General features: G+C 44.1%; 2 protein-coding genes across 8 annotated transcripts in view; both read left to right on the top strand.

Annotated features, from left to right (window-relative positions):
- The window catches only part of XB5897957.S (hypothetical LOC495453 S homeolog), a 658,286-nt gene that overhangs the window by 417,371 nt on the left and 218,940 nt on the right, over positions 1-21,975 (top strand). The window contains exons 1-6 of one of the 7 annotated variants that reach the window (XM_018268414.2): positions 49-199; positions 1,151-1,209; positions 1,296-1,409; positions 3,671-3,760; positions 3,905-4,000; positions 6,435-8,456. In XM_018268414.2, coding sequence (XP_018123903.1) covers positions 1,176-1,209; positions 1,296-1,409; positions 3,671-3,760; positions 3,905-4,000; positions 6,435-8,011 — 1,911 coding nt within the window. In that variant the 5' untranslated portion in view covers positions 49-199; positions 1,151-1,175 and the 3' untranslated portion in view covers positions 8,012-8,456. 7 annotated transcript variants of the gene reach the window in all.
- Positions 16,560-19,133, top strand: LOC121394808 (E3 ubiquitin-protein ligase TRIM7-like). Its single transcript, XM_041566921.1, has 2 exons — positions 16,560-18,095; positions 18,219-19,133. The coding sequence occupies exons 1-2, from the start codon at positions 17,067-17,069 to the stop codon at positions 18,762-18,764; spliced, it is 1,575 nt and encodes a 524-aa protein (XP_041422855.1). The 5' UTR covers positions 16,560-17,066; the 3' UTR covers positions 18,765-19,133.

Genomic DNA, 21,975 nt, shown 5'->3' with positions numbered 1-21,975 from the left:
CATCAGAGAAAGCCGGAAATTCCTCTCTAATGGGCGGAGCTAGAAGCTGCAAGATACTCCCCCTAATACACCGAATAAGCTCTGAGTGGAAACTGGAAGACAGGCTGGGAATTGTCCCCTCCTGCTCCCTGTAGCGCTCTGCTCCTGTGTCCCTGACATTTCCATCCCCTGTACTCACATCTCCAGCCTCATCTACTGGGTAAGTCATTTTCCCTCCTCCTCCTCCTCCTCCTGTACTGTCTGTGGGACTGGGGCTTAATCCTGCTGCAGGGACTGATAGAGAGGGGAGACTGGGGGTTAATCCTGCTGCAGGGACTGATAGAGAGGGGAGACTGGGGGTTAATCCTGCTGCAGGGACTGAGAGAGAGGGGAGACTGGGGCTTAATCCTGCTGCAGGGACTGATAGAGAGGGGAGACTGGGGGTTAATCCTGCTGCAGGGACTGATAGAGAGGGGAGACTTAGGGTTAATCCTGCTGCAGGGACTGATAGAGAGGGGAGACTGGGGGTTAATCCTGCTGCAGGGACTGATAGAGAGGGGAGACTGGGGGTTAATCTTGCTGCAGGGACTGATAGAGAGGGGAGACTGGGGGTTAATCCTGCTGCAGGGACTGATAGAGAGGGGAGACTGGGGGTTAATCCTGCTGCAGGGACTGATAGAGAGGGGAGACTGGGGGTTAATCTTGCTGCAGGGACTGATAGAGAGGGGAGACTGGGGGTTAATCCTGCTGCAGGGACTGATAGAGAGGGGAGACTGGGGGTTAATCCTGCTGCAGGGACTGATAGAGAGGGGAGACTGGGGGTTAATCCTGCTGCAGGGACTGATAGAGAGGGGAGACTGGGGGTTAATCCTGCTGCAGGGACTGATAGAGAGGGGAGACTGGGGGTTAATCTTGCTGCAGGGACTGATAGAGAGGGGAGACTGGGGGTTAATCCTGCTGCAGGGACTGATAGAGAGGGGAGACTGGGGGTTAATCCTGCTGCAGGGACTGATAGAGAGGGGAGACTGGGGGTTAATCCTGCTGCAGGAGCTATGGGGTGGGGGGGCTTGTGTTACCTTTTGAGTATCAGTCATTGCTGCATTAGACTGTCGGCTTCTAATGTGCAGGATTTACACATGTTAAACAAGAACATTCTAACACAAAATCACAGAGAGAAGAACCAAACTTTGAACCCAATGGAAAGCTTGGCCGTTCCACTAAATGATGGGGGTAAGTAGCCAGGGTTTAACAGGGTGGATTTTGAGGATCTCTCAGGGGCCTGTGTGATTAGATTTATTTATTTTCCTTATTGGCAGATTCCCCAGAGTCAGAACCAGAAATATTACAGATAAAAATAAAGGAGGAACAATCAGACTCTGAAGATCAGCTGAACCCAATGGAAAATTCTGCATTTCTACTAAATGATGGGGGTAAGTAGACTGGCTGGAAGTGCTGACTAAATTCACTTATATGTGTAGGTGTTTAGGGCACTTTAAGTTCCTGGTGTTACTGCCCCTTTAATATGTTTTTTTTTTCAGAGTTGAGTTATTAAATAATTATCTTGAAAACAACCTTCCCTCTCCCAGTGACATCATTTGACAGCTGAGCTGTGATTGGCTCATATTATGGCTGTATTGTCTCATTCATACACTATAGGGGCCATATAATGGAGTTTTAGGGGTCGGGTCTGGAAGCCTCACACTCTTGGGGTGTTGGGGCATGAGTTACAGGTAATGAAGACTCAGCAGTACTAGTTCATTGTATAAAAGTGCAGCTTTTGTCCCCTTTATATGGAGTGACTCACTATAAGTAATATACACAGTGTGTTAATGTCGTAGCCTCTCCCTTATGTAAAGGTAATAGGGGCCCCTCCTGTACCTGCAGCCACAGCAACTACTTGTTCCCCCAATAACCACCCACTCCATTATTCCTCCGCAGATCTGCAAATCGTTTATTTATTGTCTGCGCTTTTGACATGAAGCCCCAATGTGAAATCTATTTCATAGGAGCATCATAATAATTATATTTCCGTAGCTTTTACCCAGAGGACTACAGTTAGGCCCATAAATATTTGGACAGAGACAACTTTTTTCTAATTTTGGTTCTGTACATGACCACAATGAATTATAATGAAACAACTCAGATGCAGTTGAACTGCAGACTTTCAGCTTTAATTCAGTGGGTGGAACAAAAAGATTGTATGAAAATGTGACGAACTAAAGCCTTTTTTTAACACAATCATTTCATTTCAGGGGTTTAACAGTAATAGGACAATTGAGTCAGGGGCTATTTCATGGGCAGGTGGGGCAATTCCTTGGTTATGTCATTATCAATGAAGCAGATAAAAGCCCTGGAGTTGATTTGAGGGGGGGGGGGGGTGTATGTGGAACAGACAACATGAGGACAAAGGAGCTCTCCATGCAGGTGAAACAAGTCCTCCTTAAGCTGCAAAAACAGAAAAAACCCATGTGAGAAATGTCTCCAATATTAGGAGAGGCAAAATCTCCAGTTTGGTACATGGTGAGAAAGAAAGAAATCACTGGTGAACTCAGCAACACAAAAAGACCTGGATGTCCACGGAAGACAACAGTGGTGGATGATCTCAGAATCATTTCCATGGGGAAGAGAAAGCCCTTCACAAGAGCCAAACAAGTGAAGAACAGTCTCCAGGAGGTAGAGTCTCCATATCCAAGTCTACCATAAAGAGAAGACTGTATGAAGTAAATACAGAGGGGGCACTGCAAGGTACAAGCCACTCATAAGCACCAACAATATAAAGGCTACATTGCACTTTGCTAAAAAACATCTAAAAAAGCCGCACAGTTGTGGAAAAACATTGTTTGGACAGATGAAACCAAGATGAAGCTCTAGCAGAATGATGGCAAGTAAAAAAGTGTGGAGAAGGCTTGGGAAGAGCTGATGATCCAAAGCATAGCACAGTTGTGTATAAAACATTTGGGGGGCAGTGTGATGGCTTGGGGTGCATGGCTGCCAGTGGGAGTGTTTATCCATCATGTGACACAGAAGCACAAGAATGAATTGTGAGCTCTTCAGAGACACTGTCTGCTCCAGCTAAATGCACTCACATTGATTGGGAGGCGTCTCATAATGAGCCAAAACATAGAGCCAAAGCAACCCAGGAGTTTATTAAAGCAAAGAAGTGGAATATTGAGCTGATGTGAAGCCAATTGAGCTGCATTTCACTTGTTGAAGACTAAACGTGGGACAGAAAGGCCACAAACAAAGAGCAAGTGAAAGAAGCGGCTGCAGTAAAGACCTGGCAGAGCATTAAACAGGAGCAAACCCACAATCTGCTGATGTCCATGAGTTCAACACTTCAGCCTGTCATTGCAGCAAAGGCTTTTACACCAACTATTAGACATGAACATTTCATTTGCACTTTTTCATTTGTCCAATTACTTTTGAGCCCCAGAAATGAAGTGATTGTGTTAAATTGCAGTTCGACTACATCTGAGTTGCTTCATTTAAAATTCATTGTGGTAATGTACAGAACCAAAATATGAAAACAATTGTGTGTCCAATATTTATGGACCTAACTGTACATATTAAATGTGTGTAAGGAACAAACAAAGGATGTTGGGACACTGCTAGTCCCGAGTCTAATGGAGCAGGAGCCTGTTAGTAATTACAGCATTGAGTTTGTGTGGGATTGACTCACATTATCTGACAGTGTTACAGATAAAAACAGAGAAAGAAGAACTGCACCTTGAAGATCATTTCCATTCAACTGAAAGCTCCGCAGACTCACTTGCTGATGGGGGTAAGTACTCCCGGATTATTTCTGTTACACAAGCAGAAGAACTATTTTATTTATGTAAATCCATAGGTCTCTCCAAACACTGAAGCCCTGTCACCTGTACAAGTGTCGCTGTGAATAACTTCTCTGCCTTTCCCCAATGTGCAGGGTTCCTGGAGGTGAAAATAGAAAGTTCTGAGGAAGAGGAAGAGGATTCTGCAGATCAGCTGAACACAAACTCGGCAGTTCCATTTAGTGAGTGGGGTAAGTAGCCAGAGATTGTCTCTGTAACAACTGACTGGATTTCTTTTGTTTTTTGCTGCCCGTGCGTCAGTAACACTCGTCCCCCTGGAACTGAAAAAGCTTCTGTAATGTGACCCTGACATTTATCAAGAAAAATATTACGTTTCAGGTTTTGCATCGTAGCTCTGACAACAACAGCGGATTTTAAGTACTTGATGCAAAAATCTGTGTTTAACCCTACGTTATAGGCTAGTAACAAGTATATATCAGATAGGAAGCAGATAGTGACTTTGTGATTAAAGCTACTACAACATTCTTAAAGGGATCCTGTCATCGGAAAACATGTTTTTTTCAAAACACATCAGTTAATAGTGCTGCTCCAGCAGAATTCTGCACTGAAATCCATTTCTCAAAAGAGCAAACAGATTTTTTTATGTTCAATTTTGAAACCTGACATGGGGCTAGACATTTTGTCAATTTCCCAGCTGCCCCTGGTCATGTGACTTGTGCCTGCACTTTAGGAGAGAAATGCTTTCTGGCAGGCTGCTTTTTTTCCTTCTCAATGTAACTGAATGTGTCTCAGTGGGACCTGGATTTTACTATTGAGTGTTGTTCTTAGATCTACCAGGCAGCTGTTATCTTGTGTTAGGGTTTTTTGTTTGGCTACTGGGGGGGAAAAGGAAAGGGGTAATATCACTCCAACCTGCAGTAAAGAGTGACTGAAGTTTATCAGAGAACAAGTCACATGACCTGGGGCAGCTGGGAAATTGACAATATGTCTAGCCCCATGTCAGATTTCAAAATTGAATATAAAAAAATCTGTTTGCTCTTTTGAGAAATGGATTTCAGTGCAGAATTCTGCTGGAGCAGCACTATTAACTGATTCATTTTGAAAAAAAATGTTTTCCCATGACAGTATCCCTTTAAGGAAGGACCAAGCCCAAGCAGCAATTTTCTACAAAAGTGCTTTTATTCACACGACATAGAACTCTTTTTCAAGTACTTGTGTGAGTAAAAGCATGTTTGCAGTAAATTGCTGCTTGGGATTGGTCCTTCCTTAAAGGAGAAGGAAAGCCCCAGGGCGCAAAACCCCTCCCTCCCCCCTGGCCTACCCCTCCCGCTGGGCAAATGCCCCTAACTTGTTACTCACCCCTCTGCGCAGGTCCTGTCCACGGAGTTCACAGTCGCCATCTTCTCCCACGCGCGTCTTCTTCCTGCTCTGACCGGCGTCTTCTGGCGCATGCGCAGTAGGAACAGGTACCGGTACAGCTCTATTGCGCATGCGCCGAATGTCACGAAGTGAAATCGGAAAACTTCGTGACATTCGGCGCATGCGCAATAGAGCTGTACCGGTACCTGTTCCTACTGCGCATGCGCCAGAAGACGCCGGTCAGAGCAGGAAGAAGACGCGCGTGGGAGAAGATGGCGACTGTGAACTCCGTGGACAGGACCTGCGCAGAGGGGTGAGTAACAAGTTAGGGGCATTTGCCCAGCGGGAGGGGTAGGCCAGGGGGAGGAGGGAGGGGGGGCAATACACGGGAGGGGGGGAGGGGTTTTGCGCCCTGGGGCTTTCCTTCTCCTTTAAGAATGTTGTAGTTGCACTATTAACGTCTGAAAATTTTTGTTTAGTGATAAAAGCTGTAGGGCAGTGTGTACTCGTCATCAGCCTTCTAAATATGTTCACTCACTTCCTATGGGAAAAGATGGTGGAAGCCCCAGCCAGTGGTTCCCATGGGAGGAGAGGAAACCATTTAAAGGGATACTGTCATGGGAAAACATGTTTTTTTCAAAACACATCAGTTAATAGTGCTGCTCCAGCAGAATTCTGCACTGAAATCCAATTCTCAAAAGAGCAAACTGATTTTTTTTATATTCAATTTTGAAATCTTACATGGGGCTAGACATTTTGTCAGTTTCCCAGGTGCCCCTGGTCATGTGACTTGTGCCTGCACTTTTGGATGGAACTACTTTCTGGCAGGCTGTTGTTTCTTCTACTCAATGTAACTGAATGTGTCTCAGTGGGACCTGGATTTTATTATTGAGTGTTGTTCTTACATCTACCAGGCAGCTGTTATCTTGTGTTAGGGAGCTGCTATCTGGTTACCTTCCCATTGTTCTGTTGTAAGGCTGCTGGGGGGGGGGGGGTGATATCAGTCCAACTTGCAGTAAAGAGTGACTGAAGTTTATCAGAGCACAAGTCACATGACTGGGGGCACCCGAGAAACTGACAGTATGTCTAGCCCCATGTCAGATTTCAAAATTAAATATAAAAAAATCTGTTTCAGTGCAGAATTCTGCTGGAGCAGAACTATTAACTGATGTGTTTTGAAAAAAAAAAAAAACGTTTTGCCATGACAGTATCCCTTTAAAAAGTCTGTTAGGAACTGGTAGGCCAAAGAAACTTATCTTTTTATCAATTAATAACGGTATATATTTCACTTGTTTCTTTTATTAGAGAATTTATTTTATGATGAGGAGAGTCGCACCACTGAAGCCAGAATACAATCCAAACAGCCGAATAGTCCGACTCCAAAAACCAGTGATTTCTCGGAGACACAAGGTGCTGCCCTGGAACAGTCACAGCCAAGGAACCAGATGGAGCTCAAAGGAGAGGAACCATATCACTGCAGCAAGTGTGAGGAGCAGTTCAGTTCAGATGTGTATCTGACTGTTCATCAACACGCAGAGAAAAAGATTGACAATACACACACAGAGTGTGGCGGGAAGAACTTGAGAAAGAGTCGCTCACATTGGAAAACTCACACGGGGACAAACCTTTCTCTGGCATGGAAAGTGGGGAAGAAAATCTCAAAGAGTAACATCCATCGCTTACACCTGAAAATGCACTCAACTGAGAAATTTTACCCATGTACCGAATGTGGGAAGCAGTTTTCTTTACGGAGCAACCTCCTCGTCCACCAGAAACTGCACACTGGGGAGAAGCCATTCACCTGCACTGAATGTGGCAAAAGGTTTTCTCAAAAGGGCAACCTGTACAGGCACCAAACCATGCACACGGGGGAAAGACCTTTCACCTGCACAGAATGCGGGAAGACATTTTCCGATCAGAGCAACCTCTCTGCACATCAGAAAATCCACAGAGGGGAGAAGCCGTTCTCTTGTTCAGAATGCGGCAAAAGCTTCTCTCACAAGGGCAACCTTTGTAGGCACCTGGAGGTGCACTCAGAGGCCAAGCAGTTCATTTGTCCAGAATGTGGGAAAACATTTGCTCACAAGAGCAACTTTAAGACTCACATAAAGATCCACACTGCGGAGAAACTATTTGCTTGTACTGAATGCGGCAAAATGTTTGCTCATAAAGCCGTCCTTGGGCGCCACTTGGAAATCCACAAGCCACGGAAACCATACCCCTGTGCCGTGTGTGGGAAAATATTTGCTGGTAAGTGCTCTCTTCTCACGCACCAAAAACTGCACACAGGGGAGAGTCCATACTCCTGTGTAGAATGTGGGAAAATCTTTTCCGCCAAACACTCTCTCCTCGCACACCTAAAGAGTCACACTGGGGAGAAGAGTTTCACTTGTACACAATGCGGGAAAGGATTTTCACGGAAAAGTACCCTCCAGTCCCACTACAGGATTCACTCGGGGGAGAAACCATTCACCTGCATGGAATGCGGCAAATCGTTCTCTCAGAAGAGCAACCTGCAGACACACTACAAAATCCACACAGGGGAGAAACCATTCACCTGCATGGAATGTGGAAGGACTTTCTCTCAGAAGAGCACACTCTTGTCGCATTACAAAATGCACACAGGGGAGAGACCTTTTTCTTGTTCCGAATGCGGGAAAAGCTTCTCGCACAAGAACAAGCTTACCTTACACCAAAAAATCCACACAGGGGAGAAACCGTACGCTTGTACAGAATGCGGGAAAAGGTTTCCCGAAAAGAGCAAACTGAAGATTCACTGGAAAATCCACACCCGGGAGAAACCTTTCTCTTGCACAGAATGTGGGAAAAAGTTCAGCCGAGAGAGTAATCTTTATTTCCACCAAAAAATGCACACGGCATAGGAATGTCTCACGTAGGCATGGAAAACGAGGGGGAGATCTATATGTATAAAATATGTAATTTGGGTTCTACCCGAGCCAGAAGTTCAGTTGCAGCATATTCTCCCTTGGAAACATTTTCTGACCCTGCGCATTTCTGAATTCAAAAAAGGAGGACAAGGTACAAAGTAACGGCAGTGCTACATTTCATGTTTTCTTTTGTGTCATTACGCACATTTCCTCGCTGAATTGTGTTTATGGGGGAGGTTGTCCATTGGCAAATTCTATGGGCAGAATTAGGGGGGCTGTTCCGCTGATTTGGACTCGGTACAGGGGAATCTCTCGGAGCAGACTGTGGGCAATTAAAGGGGCTGGTTAAGGTTGTTCATGTCATGAATGGAAACAGATCAGTGCAAGGTGTTCTAAATGAGTTCCAAAATATCTCTTGAATAAATATGAACCCCCTTTAGGACAATATTAAGTACTTACTCCTTTGGCAGCTATTCCAGCCATGAGCCTATGGGGGGGGGGGGGGGGCTGTCAAAAGCTGCCATTTTCCTCTCATTCCTTAAAGCAGTGCTGCCTATCTGGCACTCACAGGCCACATCTGGGCCCCTGATCTACCTTGTGTGGCCCTCACATTCAACTCTGACTGCTGTGACTGAGTACCTTGTGTAAGTTTTAAAAGGTTTCAGTTCTGGCATGAAATGGCCCCTGCATTGTTCCATCTCAGATTCGGGCTCCCCTACACTGCTTGCCCTGCACTGCCTCATGGTGCCTGTGGGAGGAGAGCCTGGAGGTCTGTCAGCATTTGGAAATAGGAGTTAAAGGGATCCCTAAGGTGTTTAATTATGTGCTGTGTTATCCACAGGGGCAAGACGTGTGGATTTATAGTTAAAGGAAAACTATACCCCCAAAATGAATACTTAAGCAACAGATAGTTTATATCAAATTGAATGACATATTAAAGAATCTTACCAAACTGGAATATATATTTACATAAATATTGTCCTTTTACATCTCTTGCCTTGAACCACCATTTCGTGACTCTATCTGTGCTGCCTCAGAGATCACCTGACCAGAAATACTGCAGCTCTAACTGTAACAGGAAGAAGTGAGGAAGCAAAAGGCAGAACTCTGTCTGTTAATTGGCTCATGTGACCTTACATGTGGTTTGTATGTGTGCACAGTGAATCTTACGATCTCAGGGGGCGGCGCTTATTTTTTAAAATGGCAATTTTCTATTTCTGATTACCCAATGGCACATACTACTAAAAAAGTATATTATTATGATAATGGTTTATTTACATGAAGCAGGGTTTTACACATGAGCTGTTTTACTCAGTATCTTTTAATAGAGACCTACATTGTTTGGGGGGTATAGTTTTCCTTAAAGTGATAAGTGATATCCCTGCAGTGAGCACCAACCATTTGGTTTTCTGGTGTGTTACCAACATTAATGTGGACGTGGTACTAAAACAACCCAACCCTGCTGTGTGACAAACTCCAATAGACTATTTGTGAAACGGTTATTTAAAGGGAAATTAGAGAATAAAAGTTTAATAAGAGTTCAGTTTCATGGAAATAAGGATGTTTCTATGTATAATCTATAAATATTCTGAAAAAATCAAATTACTCTTCATTTTTCCCCTATCAGCAGTCTGTCTCTCTACAGGCAGGAGTCGGAGTGATGGATACTTATTGGTCTGTGCTCCAGGGGTGTAACTACAGAGGAAGCAGACCCTGCGGCTGCAGGGGGGCCCAAGAGGCATAGGGGACCTCATAAGGCTCTAATTATTTAGGAATTTTAATATATATCGTTAATACAGGGCAACCACTGGATATTTTGGGAGCGCTAAAATTATTTTGCTGTGGGGCCCAGTAACATCTAGTTACGCCACTGCTGTGCTCCCTTTCCCAAACAATGTATTAGAGCCAATTGTCTTAAAACCTCACACTTGTGAAGGCAAAGCGAGTGTGGGAGCTGCTTAGCGAGTGTCGCATGTGATCGAAGTGTTGCATGTGAATTAAGTGTAAAGCAGCGTTAAAAACTTTAAGGCGTTTAAAACCAAAAAGGCGTTTGTGAGGAATTACATTTGGGAGACTGTAAGTACCTGTGTAAATATGAGTGGGTTTGCTGGTATTACTCAGTGTGTGTCACATGTATGTGGTGTTGGAGCAGCAGTTCCAGGCAGTATTTACATGTGAGAGATGTCGGTGGGTTTTCATCTTGGAATCTGAGCTGCAGACTCTAAGGGGTGAACTTGCAGCACTGAGGGGCAAACGAGGGGAATGACAGGAGGCTCGCAGAGCAACCACTGGCAGGGGCTAGTGGAGTGGGGGGAGGAGGAGAAGGGGCAGTGGAGGCTAATGAGGGAGGAAGGTTTGTGACAGTCAAGAGGGGAAGTAGGGGACAGAAGAGTAGAGGGGCTGGTCCACAGTTTGTCCAAAACAGCAAATTCGCCGTTTTGGCTGAAGATACTAGGGAGGAAAACTCCGAACTGGCGTGTATGGAGCAGGCTGACTCTCGGAGCACCCCAGGAGGCAGTGGCTCTAATACGGGTGGTGGGGGGAGTGCAAGGAAGGAAAGGCAGGTTCTAGTTATAGGGGATTCAATTATTAGAAAGGTGGATAGGGGAATCTGTCGCAAGGCCCCTACATGCCGAACAGTCTGCTGCTTGCCTGGTGCTAGGGTTCGGCATGTGGTGGAACGAGGGGACAGATTATTGGGAGGGGCTGGGGAAGACCCAGCAGTCTTGGTACACATAGGTACCAATGACAAAGTTAGAGGAGGTGGTGAAGTCCTCAAAAATTATTTTAAAAAACGAGGTGCAAAGCTGAGGGCGAGGACTTCCAAGGTAATTTTCTCAGAGATATTACCTGAGCCACGAGCAACACTAAGGAGACAGCGGGAGTGTAGGGAGATTAATGCGTGGCTGAGAGATTGGTGTAGGGAGGAGGGTTTGGGGTTTTTGGAGAACTTGGCTGATTTTTCAGTCAGCTACAGGCTCTTTGCTAGGGATGGGGGCACCTCAATGATGATGGGGCAGCTGTTTTGGGAGAGAAGATGGCTAGAGGGTTGGAGGAGATTTTAAACTAGGTGTGGGGGGGAGGGTTCAGTAAAAGATTCAGTGGTAGACAGGTTAGATGAGATAGTGGGCAAAGAAAGGGAAAATGGGGGAGGAGATTTGGTTGGGGGTACTGTTAAGGATAGGGAGGACCACATGTCATATGTTCAATATGGGACCAGTATTAAATGTATGTTTACAAATGCAAGAAGTCTGACTGGTAAAATGGTAGAGCTGGAGCTGCTGGAGGGAAAATATGATGTGATTGGTGTGGCCGAAACATGGCTGAATGAGTCACATGACTGGCAGTAAATATCAGTGGCTATACTTTGTTTCGGAGGGACAGAGGCAATAGAAAAGGAGGAGGGGTATGTCTGTATGTTAGGCAGGATTTAATTCTAATATAAAGGAGGTGGTTATGTTAGAAAATGAGGGGGCAGAAGTCGTATGGGTGGAGTTCTTCACCAATTGTAAAGAATCCAGCAAATTAATTGTAGGAGTCGCTATAGACCCCCTAATGTAAGTGACGAGGAGGAGGCGAAGCTCCTGATGCAAATAGAAAAGGCTGCTAGTTTAGGTAAAGTAATGATAATGGGGGATTTTAATTACCCAGATATTGACTGGAGCAACAGTACTGCCAGATCAGTTAATGGGAACAAGTTTATAAACTTATTACACAACAATTTTATGGCTCAGGTTGTTGAGGAGTCAACCAGAAAAAATGCTATTCTTGATTTAGTGATCTCTAATGAGCCAGAACTTATAGCAAATGTGCAAGTCATTGAACCCCTGGGTAATAGTGACCATAATGTTATATCTTTTAATGTCTGGTGCAAAAAACAAAAATATACTGGGGCAACAAAAACCATGAATTTTGGAAAAGCTAATTTTAGTGCCTTGAGGGCTGCCCTACAGAGTATTGATTGGGGCATTAGGTTTTCAGCTAAAAACACAGAACAGAAATGGTTGTCCTTTAAAATGATATGAAATCATTACTGTTCTCAATTTATTCCCTTAAGGACTAAACGTAGAAGCTCTAAGAATCATCCTGTGTGGCTTAATACAGAAGTAAAGAAGTTAATGGGAAAGAAGAGAAAGGCATTTAATAACTACAAATCTGTAGGGACAGAAGCTGCATTTAATGAATATAAACACCGTAATAAATGTTGTAAATCAGCAATCTGGAAGGCTAAGAAAAGAAATGAAGAGTTAATTGCGGTGGAGGTGAAAACTAACCCTAAAAAGTTTTTTAAATATATTAATAGTAAAAAGATGCAGGTTGAGAGTGTTGCTCCATTAAATAATGGTACCAGTATGGTTGTAACAGATACAGAAAAGGCAAATGTGTTAAATCAGTTCTTTTCTTCAGTGTATACAATAGAGGAGTGTGAGTTCCCAGGCTCACTTTATAACTGCACTAATGGCTCAGCTCAATCTAGTCAGTGGCTGACTCAGGATATGATTCAAAAAGCTTTAATACAAATGAATGTAAACAAGGCTCCAGGGCCTGATGGCATACACCCCCGGGTTCTAAGAGAGCTTAGTTCAGTTTTAGACCAGCCCTTATTTCTGATTTTCTCAGATTCACTGTCATCTGGTATGGTGCCTATGGATTGGAGAAAAGCTGATGTTATTCCAATATTTAAAAAGGGATTACGATCTCAGCCTGGCAATTATAGGCCAGTAAGCTTGACATCTGTGGTGGGCAAATTATTTGAAGGCTTGTTAAGGGATCACATTCAAAATTTTGTCCTAATGAATGTCATTATGAGCAACAATCAGCATGGCTTTATGAAGGATAGGTCATGTCAGACACATGTGATTGCTTTTTATGATGAGGTAAGTAAGATTCTGGATAGTGGGGGGGGCAGTAGATGTGATCTATTTGGATTTTGCCAAAGCGTTTGATACTGTGCCCCACAAACGACTGCTTTCTAAACTAAGGTCTGTTGGGCTTAATGAAGTCGTTTGCACGTGGATAGGAAACTGGCTACAGGATCGGGTACAGAGGGTGGTTGTTAATGGGACATTCTCTACTTGGAGTAAGGTTCTTAGTGGGGTCCCTCAGGGCTCAGTATTGGGTCCACTTTTATTTAACTTGTTCATTAATGACTTAGGGGAGTGTGTTGTAAGTAATGTATCAGTGTTTGCAGATGAGACAAAACTATCAGCCCAATTAATTCCATCCAGGATGTGGCACTTGCAACAGGATCTTGACTAACTGGCAATCTGGGCAGCTAGGTGGCAAATGAGATTCAATGTTGATAAATGTAAAGTCCTGCACCTGGGATGTAACAATATCCACTTATACCCTTAATGGGACTGCACTAGGCAAATCCATAATGGAGACGGAGCTTGGAGTCCTTGTAGATAATAAACTTGTCTGTAGCAAGCAATGCCAGTCAGCAGCATCAAGGGCAAATAAGGTCTTGACTTGTATTAAATGGGGCAGAGAGTCACGGGAGGAGGGGGTCCCACTGTATAGAGCACTGGTAAGGCCCCATCTAGAATATGCCCTACAGTTTTGTCTCCATCACTCAAACAGGACATTATTGTATTAGAGAGGGGACAGAGAAGGGCAACTAAGCTGGTAAAGGGAAAATCTTAGCTATGAGGAAAGACTGGCCAAATTGGGGATGTTCACTCTGGAGAAGAGGCGCTTAAGGGGTGATATGATAACTATGTATAAATATATAAGGGGATCATATAATAATCTCTCTAATGCTTTATTTACCAGTAGGTTTTTCCAGCTGACACAAGGTCACCCATTCCGATTAGAAGAAAAGAGGTTCCAGCTAAATATTGGGAAGGGGTTTGTTACAGTGAGAGCTGTGAAGATGTGGAATTCTCTCCCTGAATCAGTTGTACAGGCTGATACATTAAATAGCTTTAAGAAGGGGTTGGATGGTGTTTAGCAAGTGAGGGAATACAGGGTTATGGGAAATAGCTCATAGTCCAAGTTGATCCAGGGACTGGTCCCATTACATTTTGGAGTCAGGAAGGAATTTTTCCCCCTCTGAGGCAAATTGGAGAGGCTTCAGATGGTTTTTTTTTGCCTTCCTCTGGATCAACTGGCAGATAGGTAGTTAATAAAAAAAAAAAAGTTGAACTCGATGGACATGTGTCTTTTTTCAACCTTACTTACTATGTTACTATAAGAGTTGCTGGTCAGTAGTTACCCGCTAAAGTCCTCTGGAATTGAACCTAGGACCCAGCAGTGCTAAATTAAATGTTTTTCAAGCCCATTATCACATAGCCTAATGATGTCAATCACCTTCTCCAATACAATTCGCTTCTCTTAGAAGAATCTCAAAGACTTACTCGGTGTACAATCTGAATGAGGATGGAAAATTAAAGTGGCCTGAGGGTGGATGGGGGACAAACAGGAGGTGATAGAGGGCAAAGAACACGTGCAAAATCTGTGCCACCCCCTACTCTACCCCCTACAGTTTGGGAGCCCGCCATGATCTGTTAGATGAGCACTCTGTATCCATCCGTGTAGAATACAAAAGTAAACTTATTTCAAACTTGTTAAAAATCATCAATTCCCTGACGCGTTTCGTATAGGGATGCACCGAATCCACTATTTTGGATTTGGCTGAATACCGAACTGAATCCAAATCTCAAATTAGGGGTGGGAAGGGGAAAACATTTTTTACTTCCTTGTTTTCTGACAAAAAGTCATGCAATTTCCCTCCCCGTCCCTAATTTGCATATGCAAATTAGGATTCAGTTCGGCTGGGCAGAAGGATTCGGCCGAATCCTGCTGAAAACAGGCCGAATCCTGGATTCGGTGCAACCTTATTTTCGTATCAACCGATATGTAGTCATAGATATTACACATAAAAGCTGAATTTCCATGTTAAAAAAAAGAAATTTGGCTCTTAAAGGAAAACTATACCCCCCAAACAATGTAGGTCTCTATAAAAAGATATTGCATAAAACAACTCATATGTAAAACCCTGCTTCATGTAAATAAACCATTTTCATAATAATATACTTTTCTATGTATGTGCCATTGGGTAATCCTAAATAGAAAATTGCCATTTTAAAAAATAAGGGCCGCCCCCGGGGATTGTAGGATTCACTGTACTCACAAATATACCAACAAACCATACATGTTAGGTCACATGAGCCAATTAACAGACAGAGTTGTGTCTTTTGCTTCATCACTTCTTCCTGTTACAGTTAGAGCTGCAGTATTTCTGGTCAGGTGATCTCTTCCTGTTACAGTTAGAGCTGCAGTATTTCTGGTCAGGTGATCTCTTCCTGTTACAGTTAGAGCTGCAGTATTTCTGGTCAGGTGATCTCTTCCTGTTACAGTTAGAGTTGCAGTATTTCTGGTCAGGTGATCTCTTCCTGTTACAGTTAGAGCTGCAGTATTTCTGGTCAGGTGATCTCTTCCTGTTACAGTTAGAGCTGCAGTATTTCTGGTCAGGTGATCTCTTCCTGTTACAGTTAGAGTTGCAGTATTTCTGGTCAGGTGATCTCTTCCTGTTACAGTTAGAGCTGCAGTATTTCTGGTCAGGTGATCTCTTCCTCTTACAGTTAGAGCTGCGGTATTTCTGGTCAGGTGATCTCTTCCTGTTACAGTTAGAGCTGCAGTATTTCTGGTCAGGTGATCTCTTCCTGTTACAGTTAGAGCTGCAGTATTTCTGGTCAGGTGATCTCTTCCTGTTACAGTTAGAGCTGCAGTATTTCTGGTCAGGTGATCTCTTCCTGTTACATTTAGCTGCAGTATTTCTGGTCAGGTGATCTCTGAGGCAGCACAGGGACCATCACAAAATGGGGCTTCCAGGCAAGAGACGTAAAAGGGCAATATTTACTTAAATATATATTCTAGTTTGGAAAGATTCTTTAATATGCCACTTAATATGATATAAACTGTTGATCAAGTACTCATTTTGGGGGTATAGTTTTCCTTTAAATTTGCCAGAGGTGGCTGCTCAAGATTCTCACCTTGTCTCATGGCAGGAGCGGCCCTATATGTGGCTTTTTCTGGTCCAATATCATACCTCCCAACTGTCCCAGTTTTAGAGGGACAGCTCAACCCGCAGTCCCTCATTTGTACTGGAAAGTCCAATTTTTCTCTGCACTGAAATGCCAGAAAAAGAAACAAAGCAAATAAGTAATTGTAACAATGTAAGATAAAAGGTCCCTTGGAAAAAAGGGAGTCAATGTAACTGATTGTGTCTCAGTAGGACCTGGATTTTACTATTGAGTACTGTTCTTAGATCTACCAGGCAGCTGTTATCTTGTGTTAGGAAGCTGCTATCTGGTTACCTTCCCATTGTTCTGTTGTTAGGCTGCTGGGGGGGGGAGATATCAGTCCAACTTGCAGTACAGCAGTAAAGAGTGATTGACGTTTATCAGAGCACAAGTCACATGACTGGGGGCAGCTGGAAACTGACAATATGTCTAGCCCCATATCAGATTTCAAAAGAAAATATAAAAAAATCTGTTTGCTCTTTTGAGAAATAGTTTTCAGTGCAGAATTCTGCTGGAGCAGCACTATTAACTGATGTGTTTTGGATAAAAACTATTTTTCCCGCGACAGTATCCCGTAAACAGAAGGACAATTGGTTCTACAGCAGTGAATTATATAAACCTGCCAATGTCACTCACTCACCATTGAGCTGTCAGTGCTGAGAGTTATAGTTGCAGTGTAGCTGTATGGCCACTGGTTACTCACTGTATTACATCCCCTGACTGACTGCATTGCTGGGGGAGTCACTACCAACCAACTCTGCCAACTTACCTGCAACTTGTTTGTTTCTTTCCAGGGAGGATTAAGATCACACTAGTTATTATGAGTGGAGCTGCCATACTCCCTCCCTCCTCTCACTCACCTCTTTTACTCACTGTTACAAAGTTTCTAGTCTAATGATACAAATATTTCTGAGCCTGATCCTCACTGTATCCAGAACTGAGAGGGTTAACTCCCAGGAGTACAAAGTGCTGTTTGTCTTTCAGTTTCGTTTCTTGTTCAGTTGCTGTTCCCGCTCTCAGTGATGGCGGCTGCTGATCTGAGAGACGAGCTGAGCTGCTCCATCTGCCTGAGCATTTATACTGATCCTGTATCCCTGCCGTGTGCCCATAACTTCTGCCGGGGCTGTATTGGGAGGGTGCTGGGCACCCAGGAGGGATCTGGGCCTTATTCCTGCCCTGAATGCAGACAGGAGTTTAAGGAGCGCCCTGCCCTGCCCAGGAACAGAACTCTGGGGAACATAGCAGAGCGATTCCTTTCTGCTCAGCCCGAGCCGGGGGACACTGGGATTCCCTGCACCTACTGTGACTCCCATGTACCTGCTGTTAAATCCTGTCTCCTGTGTGAGGCTTCTCTGTGTAATAAGCACCTGAGGATGCACAGCAAGTCAGCGAAACACGTCTTAATAGAACCCACAATGGACATGGGGGACAAGAAATGCTCCGTCCATGATGAACCCCTGAAATATTACTGCTGTGAGGAGTCTGTCTGTGTCTGTGTGTCCTGCTGTCTGGCCGGAGAGCACAGGGGCCACAGGGTGGAGCTGCTGAGTGAGGCCTCTGAGAAGAAGAAAGAGACACTGAGGAAAGTTGTGGAGAAACTGAGGCCAGAGAGAGAGGAGACTGAGAGAGGAGCCCAGAGACTGCAGGAGCGCAGGAGAGAAGTGGCAGAAAAAGCAGCCGGTGAGACAGAGAGAGTCACTGCCCTGTTTAGAGACATCAGGGAACAGCTGGAAGCCCTAGAGAAGCGACTCCTGAGTGACATCTCCAGCCAGAAAGAGAAGCTCTCACTCACACTCACTGATCTGATGGAGCAGCTGGAAATAAAGAAGGACGAGCTGTCCAGGAAGATCCGTCACATTGAGGAGCTGTGCAACATGGCAGATCCACTCACTGTCCTACAGGAACGGGAATCACATGGAGCTGCAGATAATGAGGGGGGCAGAGAGAGACATGATATAAAGGTCCCTGCTGTAGGGGATCTGGATGTGGATCTGATCTCAGAGACATTACTCACAGGCTTAGCTGCCATTGGGACTGGGGTAAATACAAAATTAGCCCATCATTTGGGAACATCAACCAGTGGAGGAGAAGGCTCAGAACTTTTTGTGTCATTGATAAAAACAATACCAAGTATTTCCCCATTAAATTCTATTACTAACAGTAGATTTGACCCTGTATATGGGCAGGAGGCTACAGACCTGTTACTGGATATAAACACGGCTCATAATCTTGTATCTGTATCAGGGGACACGAAATCTGCTTCCTTCTCACCAACAAAACTACATTACCCACAATCCCCAGAGAGATTTCAGGATTATACTCAGACTTTAAGCAGCAGGAGTTTCCCCTCAGGGCGACATTACTGGGAAGTGGAGGTCAGTGAATCAGGGGACTGGGGGGTAGGGGTGGCCTATCCCAGTATAGAGAGGAGAGGGGGTCAGTCTGGTATTGGGAATAATAACAAGTCCTGGGGTTTGTACAGATGGGTTGATAATAACAGATATTCAGTGGTACATGACAGTAAAAGGACAGAGTTACCCCACGTCTCTTCCTGCAGGAGAATCAGGATCTCATTGGACTATGAGGCCGGACGTCTGTCCTTTTATGAGCTGAGTGAGCCAATCAGACACTTACACACCTTCACTGTCACATTCACTGAGCCCCTTCATGCTGCATTCTGGGTCGGGAGGGGTAATTCCTGGGTGAGAATCATTAGTTAGTATCTATGGCACTTTATTAATTGAATAGGTTAATCAGAGGATACATTAGTGTAATTCCTGTAGATCTAAACCAGTCAGTACAGCCCCTCCCCTGGCCGCATATTGTATATCAGTGCTGAGCATTACTTTGCTTGGGGTGAGTCAGTTATACAATATTACGTGGGTATAGGGGCAGGATCATATTAAAGCCAAGATGCCATATCAATCTGAAATATTAACACTGCTCTTATGTCAGGGGATTGTCCCAAGACTTTACTGGTACAGCAGGGAACAGACTGATGCTGATTATTGCTGTTTTCCTTAAAGGGGTTATTCACCTTTCAATTAACTGTTAGTATGATGTAGAGAGGGATATTCTGAGACAATTTGCAATTGGCTTTAATTTTTTATTATTTGTGGTTTTTTACTTATTAAGCTTTTTATTCAGCAGCTCTCTAGTTTGCAGTTTCAGTAGTCTGGTTGCTAGGGTCCAATTTACCTTAGCAACCATGCATTGATTTAATTGAGATACTGGAATATGAATAAGGAGGGTCTGTATAGAAATGTGATTAATAATAAAGTAGCAATAACACTCCATGTGTAGCCTTACAGAGCATTTGGTTTTAGATGGGGTCAGCGACTCCCTATTAAAAGCTAAAAAGAGTCAGAAGTAGACAAATAATTCAAAAACGATAAAAAAATGAACGAAGAATAAGTCATTCTATAACATACTAAACACTAACTTAAAGGTGAACCTCCCCTTTAAAGGAATAATTCCACATTAGATTTGTAGTTTACTCTCCATGTCATTGTACTAATTCATATTTGTAACCCAGTGAGGAGAAAGATGGAAAAAAACCCATAATAAAACATATTTTATACTATATTGTTCAACTGACCTTATTTCCATGTAAAACAGCTGGGGGCGTGTCTTGATCAGGAAAAGTGGGCCAATCAGAGATGGGCGCTCGTTCATATGAAGACCAGGGTGTGAGTATAGGACTTGTCTGTGAGCGCTTTTGTGTAGGGCTTATTAAGAAGTAGTAGAGATAGAGGCAGCCTGGTTTTGTGTCTGACACACTGTAAATGAATGGGATTGAGGCGCTACGTGTGCTGTGTGCACTTCCCCAGTTACTTTCATGAACCACAAGACGTTTCATTTCTTTCCTTCAGCTGCATTATTAAATATGGCGCATGGAAAACCCTTTACAGGAACAACGAGACATCGGGAATCTGCTTCATATGCAGAAAAGTAAATGACATGAATGTTTGGATTTGGGTCTGGGAAACCTGGGAAACTACTATTGTGTGTCACAGTCAGGGGGGCTCCACCAATGAGGCGAGTTTATCCACTCGCTCCTGGTAACTAAGAGCCAAATTTCCAGTTTTCAACCCAGAAAATCGGCTCTTCTAGTGCAGAGAGCGCAATTGTGTCTTGCAGCGCCCGACCCCCTCCTGCGCAGAAAATGTGAGCGCCGTGAGGAGGGGTCAAGGACGGCTGCCTCAGGCGGCATAAAGGCGCAGATCGGCGCTGGCCACAGTCTGGATTATTTGTGAATCGTTTGTGTCACTTAGGGTTTGTGTCTTAAACTCTGAGATGTGGGTGAGATAAAGAATTATGGGGGAGCTAGTGTAGAGGGGGCAGTGGGGTTAGTAAGGGGTCATGGGGGAGGAGTGAGGGGGGCATATAGTTTACCAGCTAAGGAGGTCCCTCTGTTACAAGGAAAACAGAATAATACTAACTTAACATATAATTCTCCACTAAGTAATGCAAATTTCACAAGTAAAAGTAGTAACCTCCACTGTATGCTGCAAATGCACGGAGTTTGTCAGGTAAAATGGGAGACCTGGAATTAATTGCTCTAAACATTATGATATAATTGGTATCACTGAGACCTGGTGGGATGAAACATGTGACTGGATTGTGAATTTAAATGGTTACACCCTTTTTAGGAGGGACAGAGGGATTAAATAGCGGGTGGAGGAGTGTGTTTGTATGTAAAGCCTGAATTAAAGCCATGCAGTGTCGGACTGGGCCGGCGGGAAACCGGGAAAAAACCCGGTGGGCCCCGGCCTTCATGGGCCCCCGCCAGCCCAGCCCCCCCTCCCCCAATGTTCTGGCCCCCCTCCGCTGATGTCTGGGCCCCCAAATAAAAATGAATTGGTGCGCCGGTATCGCATGCGCGTCTGTGTTTGCGCATGCGCACCTGCGTTTGGGCACAAACCAGCGTGCGCCGAGACGTGCGCCGAGACGTTCGCGCATTCGTGCTGGCGTGCGGCCAGACGTTCGCGCATGCGCACGGGGGGCCGGAGTATAGTTACCCGGTGGGCCCCCCCATGTCCAGTCCGACCCTGAAGCCATGCGCTAAAGAAATACCAATAGCTGCCACTGGTGAGGGTGTAGAATCCCTCTGGGTAGAGATTTTGACTGGGCAAAAGGTAACAAAGAGAATTCTCATTGGTGTATGTTATAAACCACCTGGTATAAGTGTCGAGTATGAAGCCCAGCTACTCTTGCAGATACAAGCGGCTTCACAGCTGGGTCACGTTGTTACTATGGGTGACTTCAATTATCCAGACATTGACTGGGGTAATGGGGTTGCTAAGACACAAAAAGCTCGTAGGTTTGTAAATATGCTGAATGACAACTTTTTATTCCAGCTCGTTCAAGAACCTACTAGGAATAACTCTCTTTTGTACCTGTAATAACTAACAATACTGAACTCATCTCTAACATTTGTGTGGGTGAGGGGCATTTAGGGAATAGTGATCATAACATGGTCTCCTTTGAGATTCTGTTGCAGTAGCAATTCTATAAGGGACCAACTAAAACACAAAATTTCAGAGGTGCAAACTGTGACAGTATAAGGGCATCTCTGCAACATATTAAGTGGGAAATGCTTTTCACAGGGTTAAACACAGAACAAAAATGGGAAGTCTTTAAAATGCTGCTTAATAAATCTACTTGTCAGTATATTCCACTTGTAAGCAAGGAACGTCGTTGCAAAGCAAAACCTTTTTGGTTCAATAGAAGCGTTGGTGTTGAGGTGGGTAAGAAAAGACCTGCTTTTAAGGCTTTCAAGTTATCTGGTACAGCCGAATCATTTATAAGGTACAAGGAGGCCAATAAATCATGCAAAGAAGCTATAAGGCAAGATAAAATTGATATAGAAAAGGATATTGCAGCAAGCAGTAAAAAAAAAAATATATCCAAATCCAAAATAATTTTTTA

Source organism: Xenopus laevis, chromosome 6L (assembly GCF_017654675.1).
Source record: "Xenopus laevis strain J_2021 chromosome 6L, Xenopus_laevis_v10.1, whole genome shotgun sequence".
NCBI lineage: Eukaryota > Metazoa > Chordata > Amphibia > Anura > Pipidae > Xenopus > Xenopus laevis.
This window is presented reverse-complemented; position numbering and strand designations above follow the sequence as displayed.

Bases quoted from the DNA above. Each gene is read 5' to 3' on its own strand.
- LOC121394808 (XM_041566921.1), top strand. From the start codon at position 17,067: ATGGCGGCTGCTGATCTGAGAGACGAGCTGAGCTGCTCCATCTGCCTG. The intron at 18,096-18,218 runs TTAGCCCATCAT...AGATTTGACCCT, and splicing joins GGACTGGGGTAAATACAAAA to GTATATGGGCAGGAGGCTAC.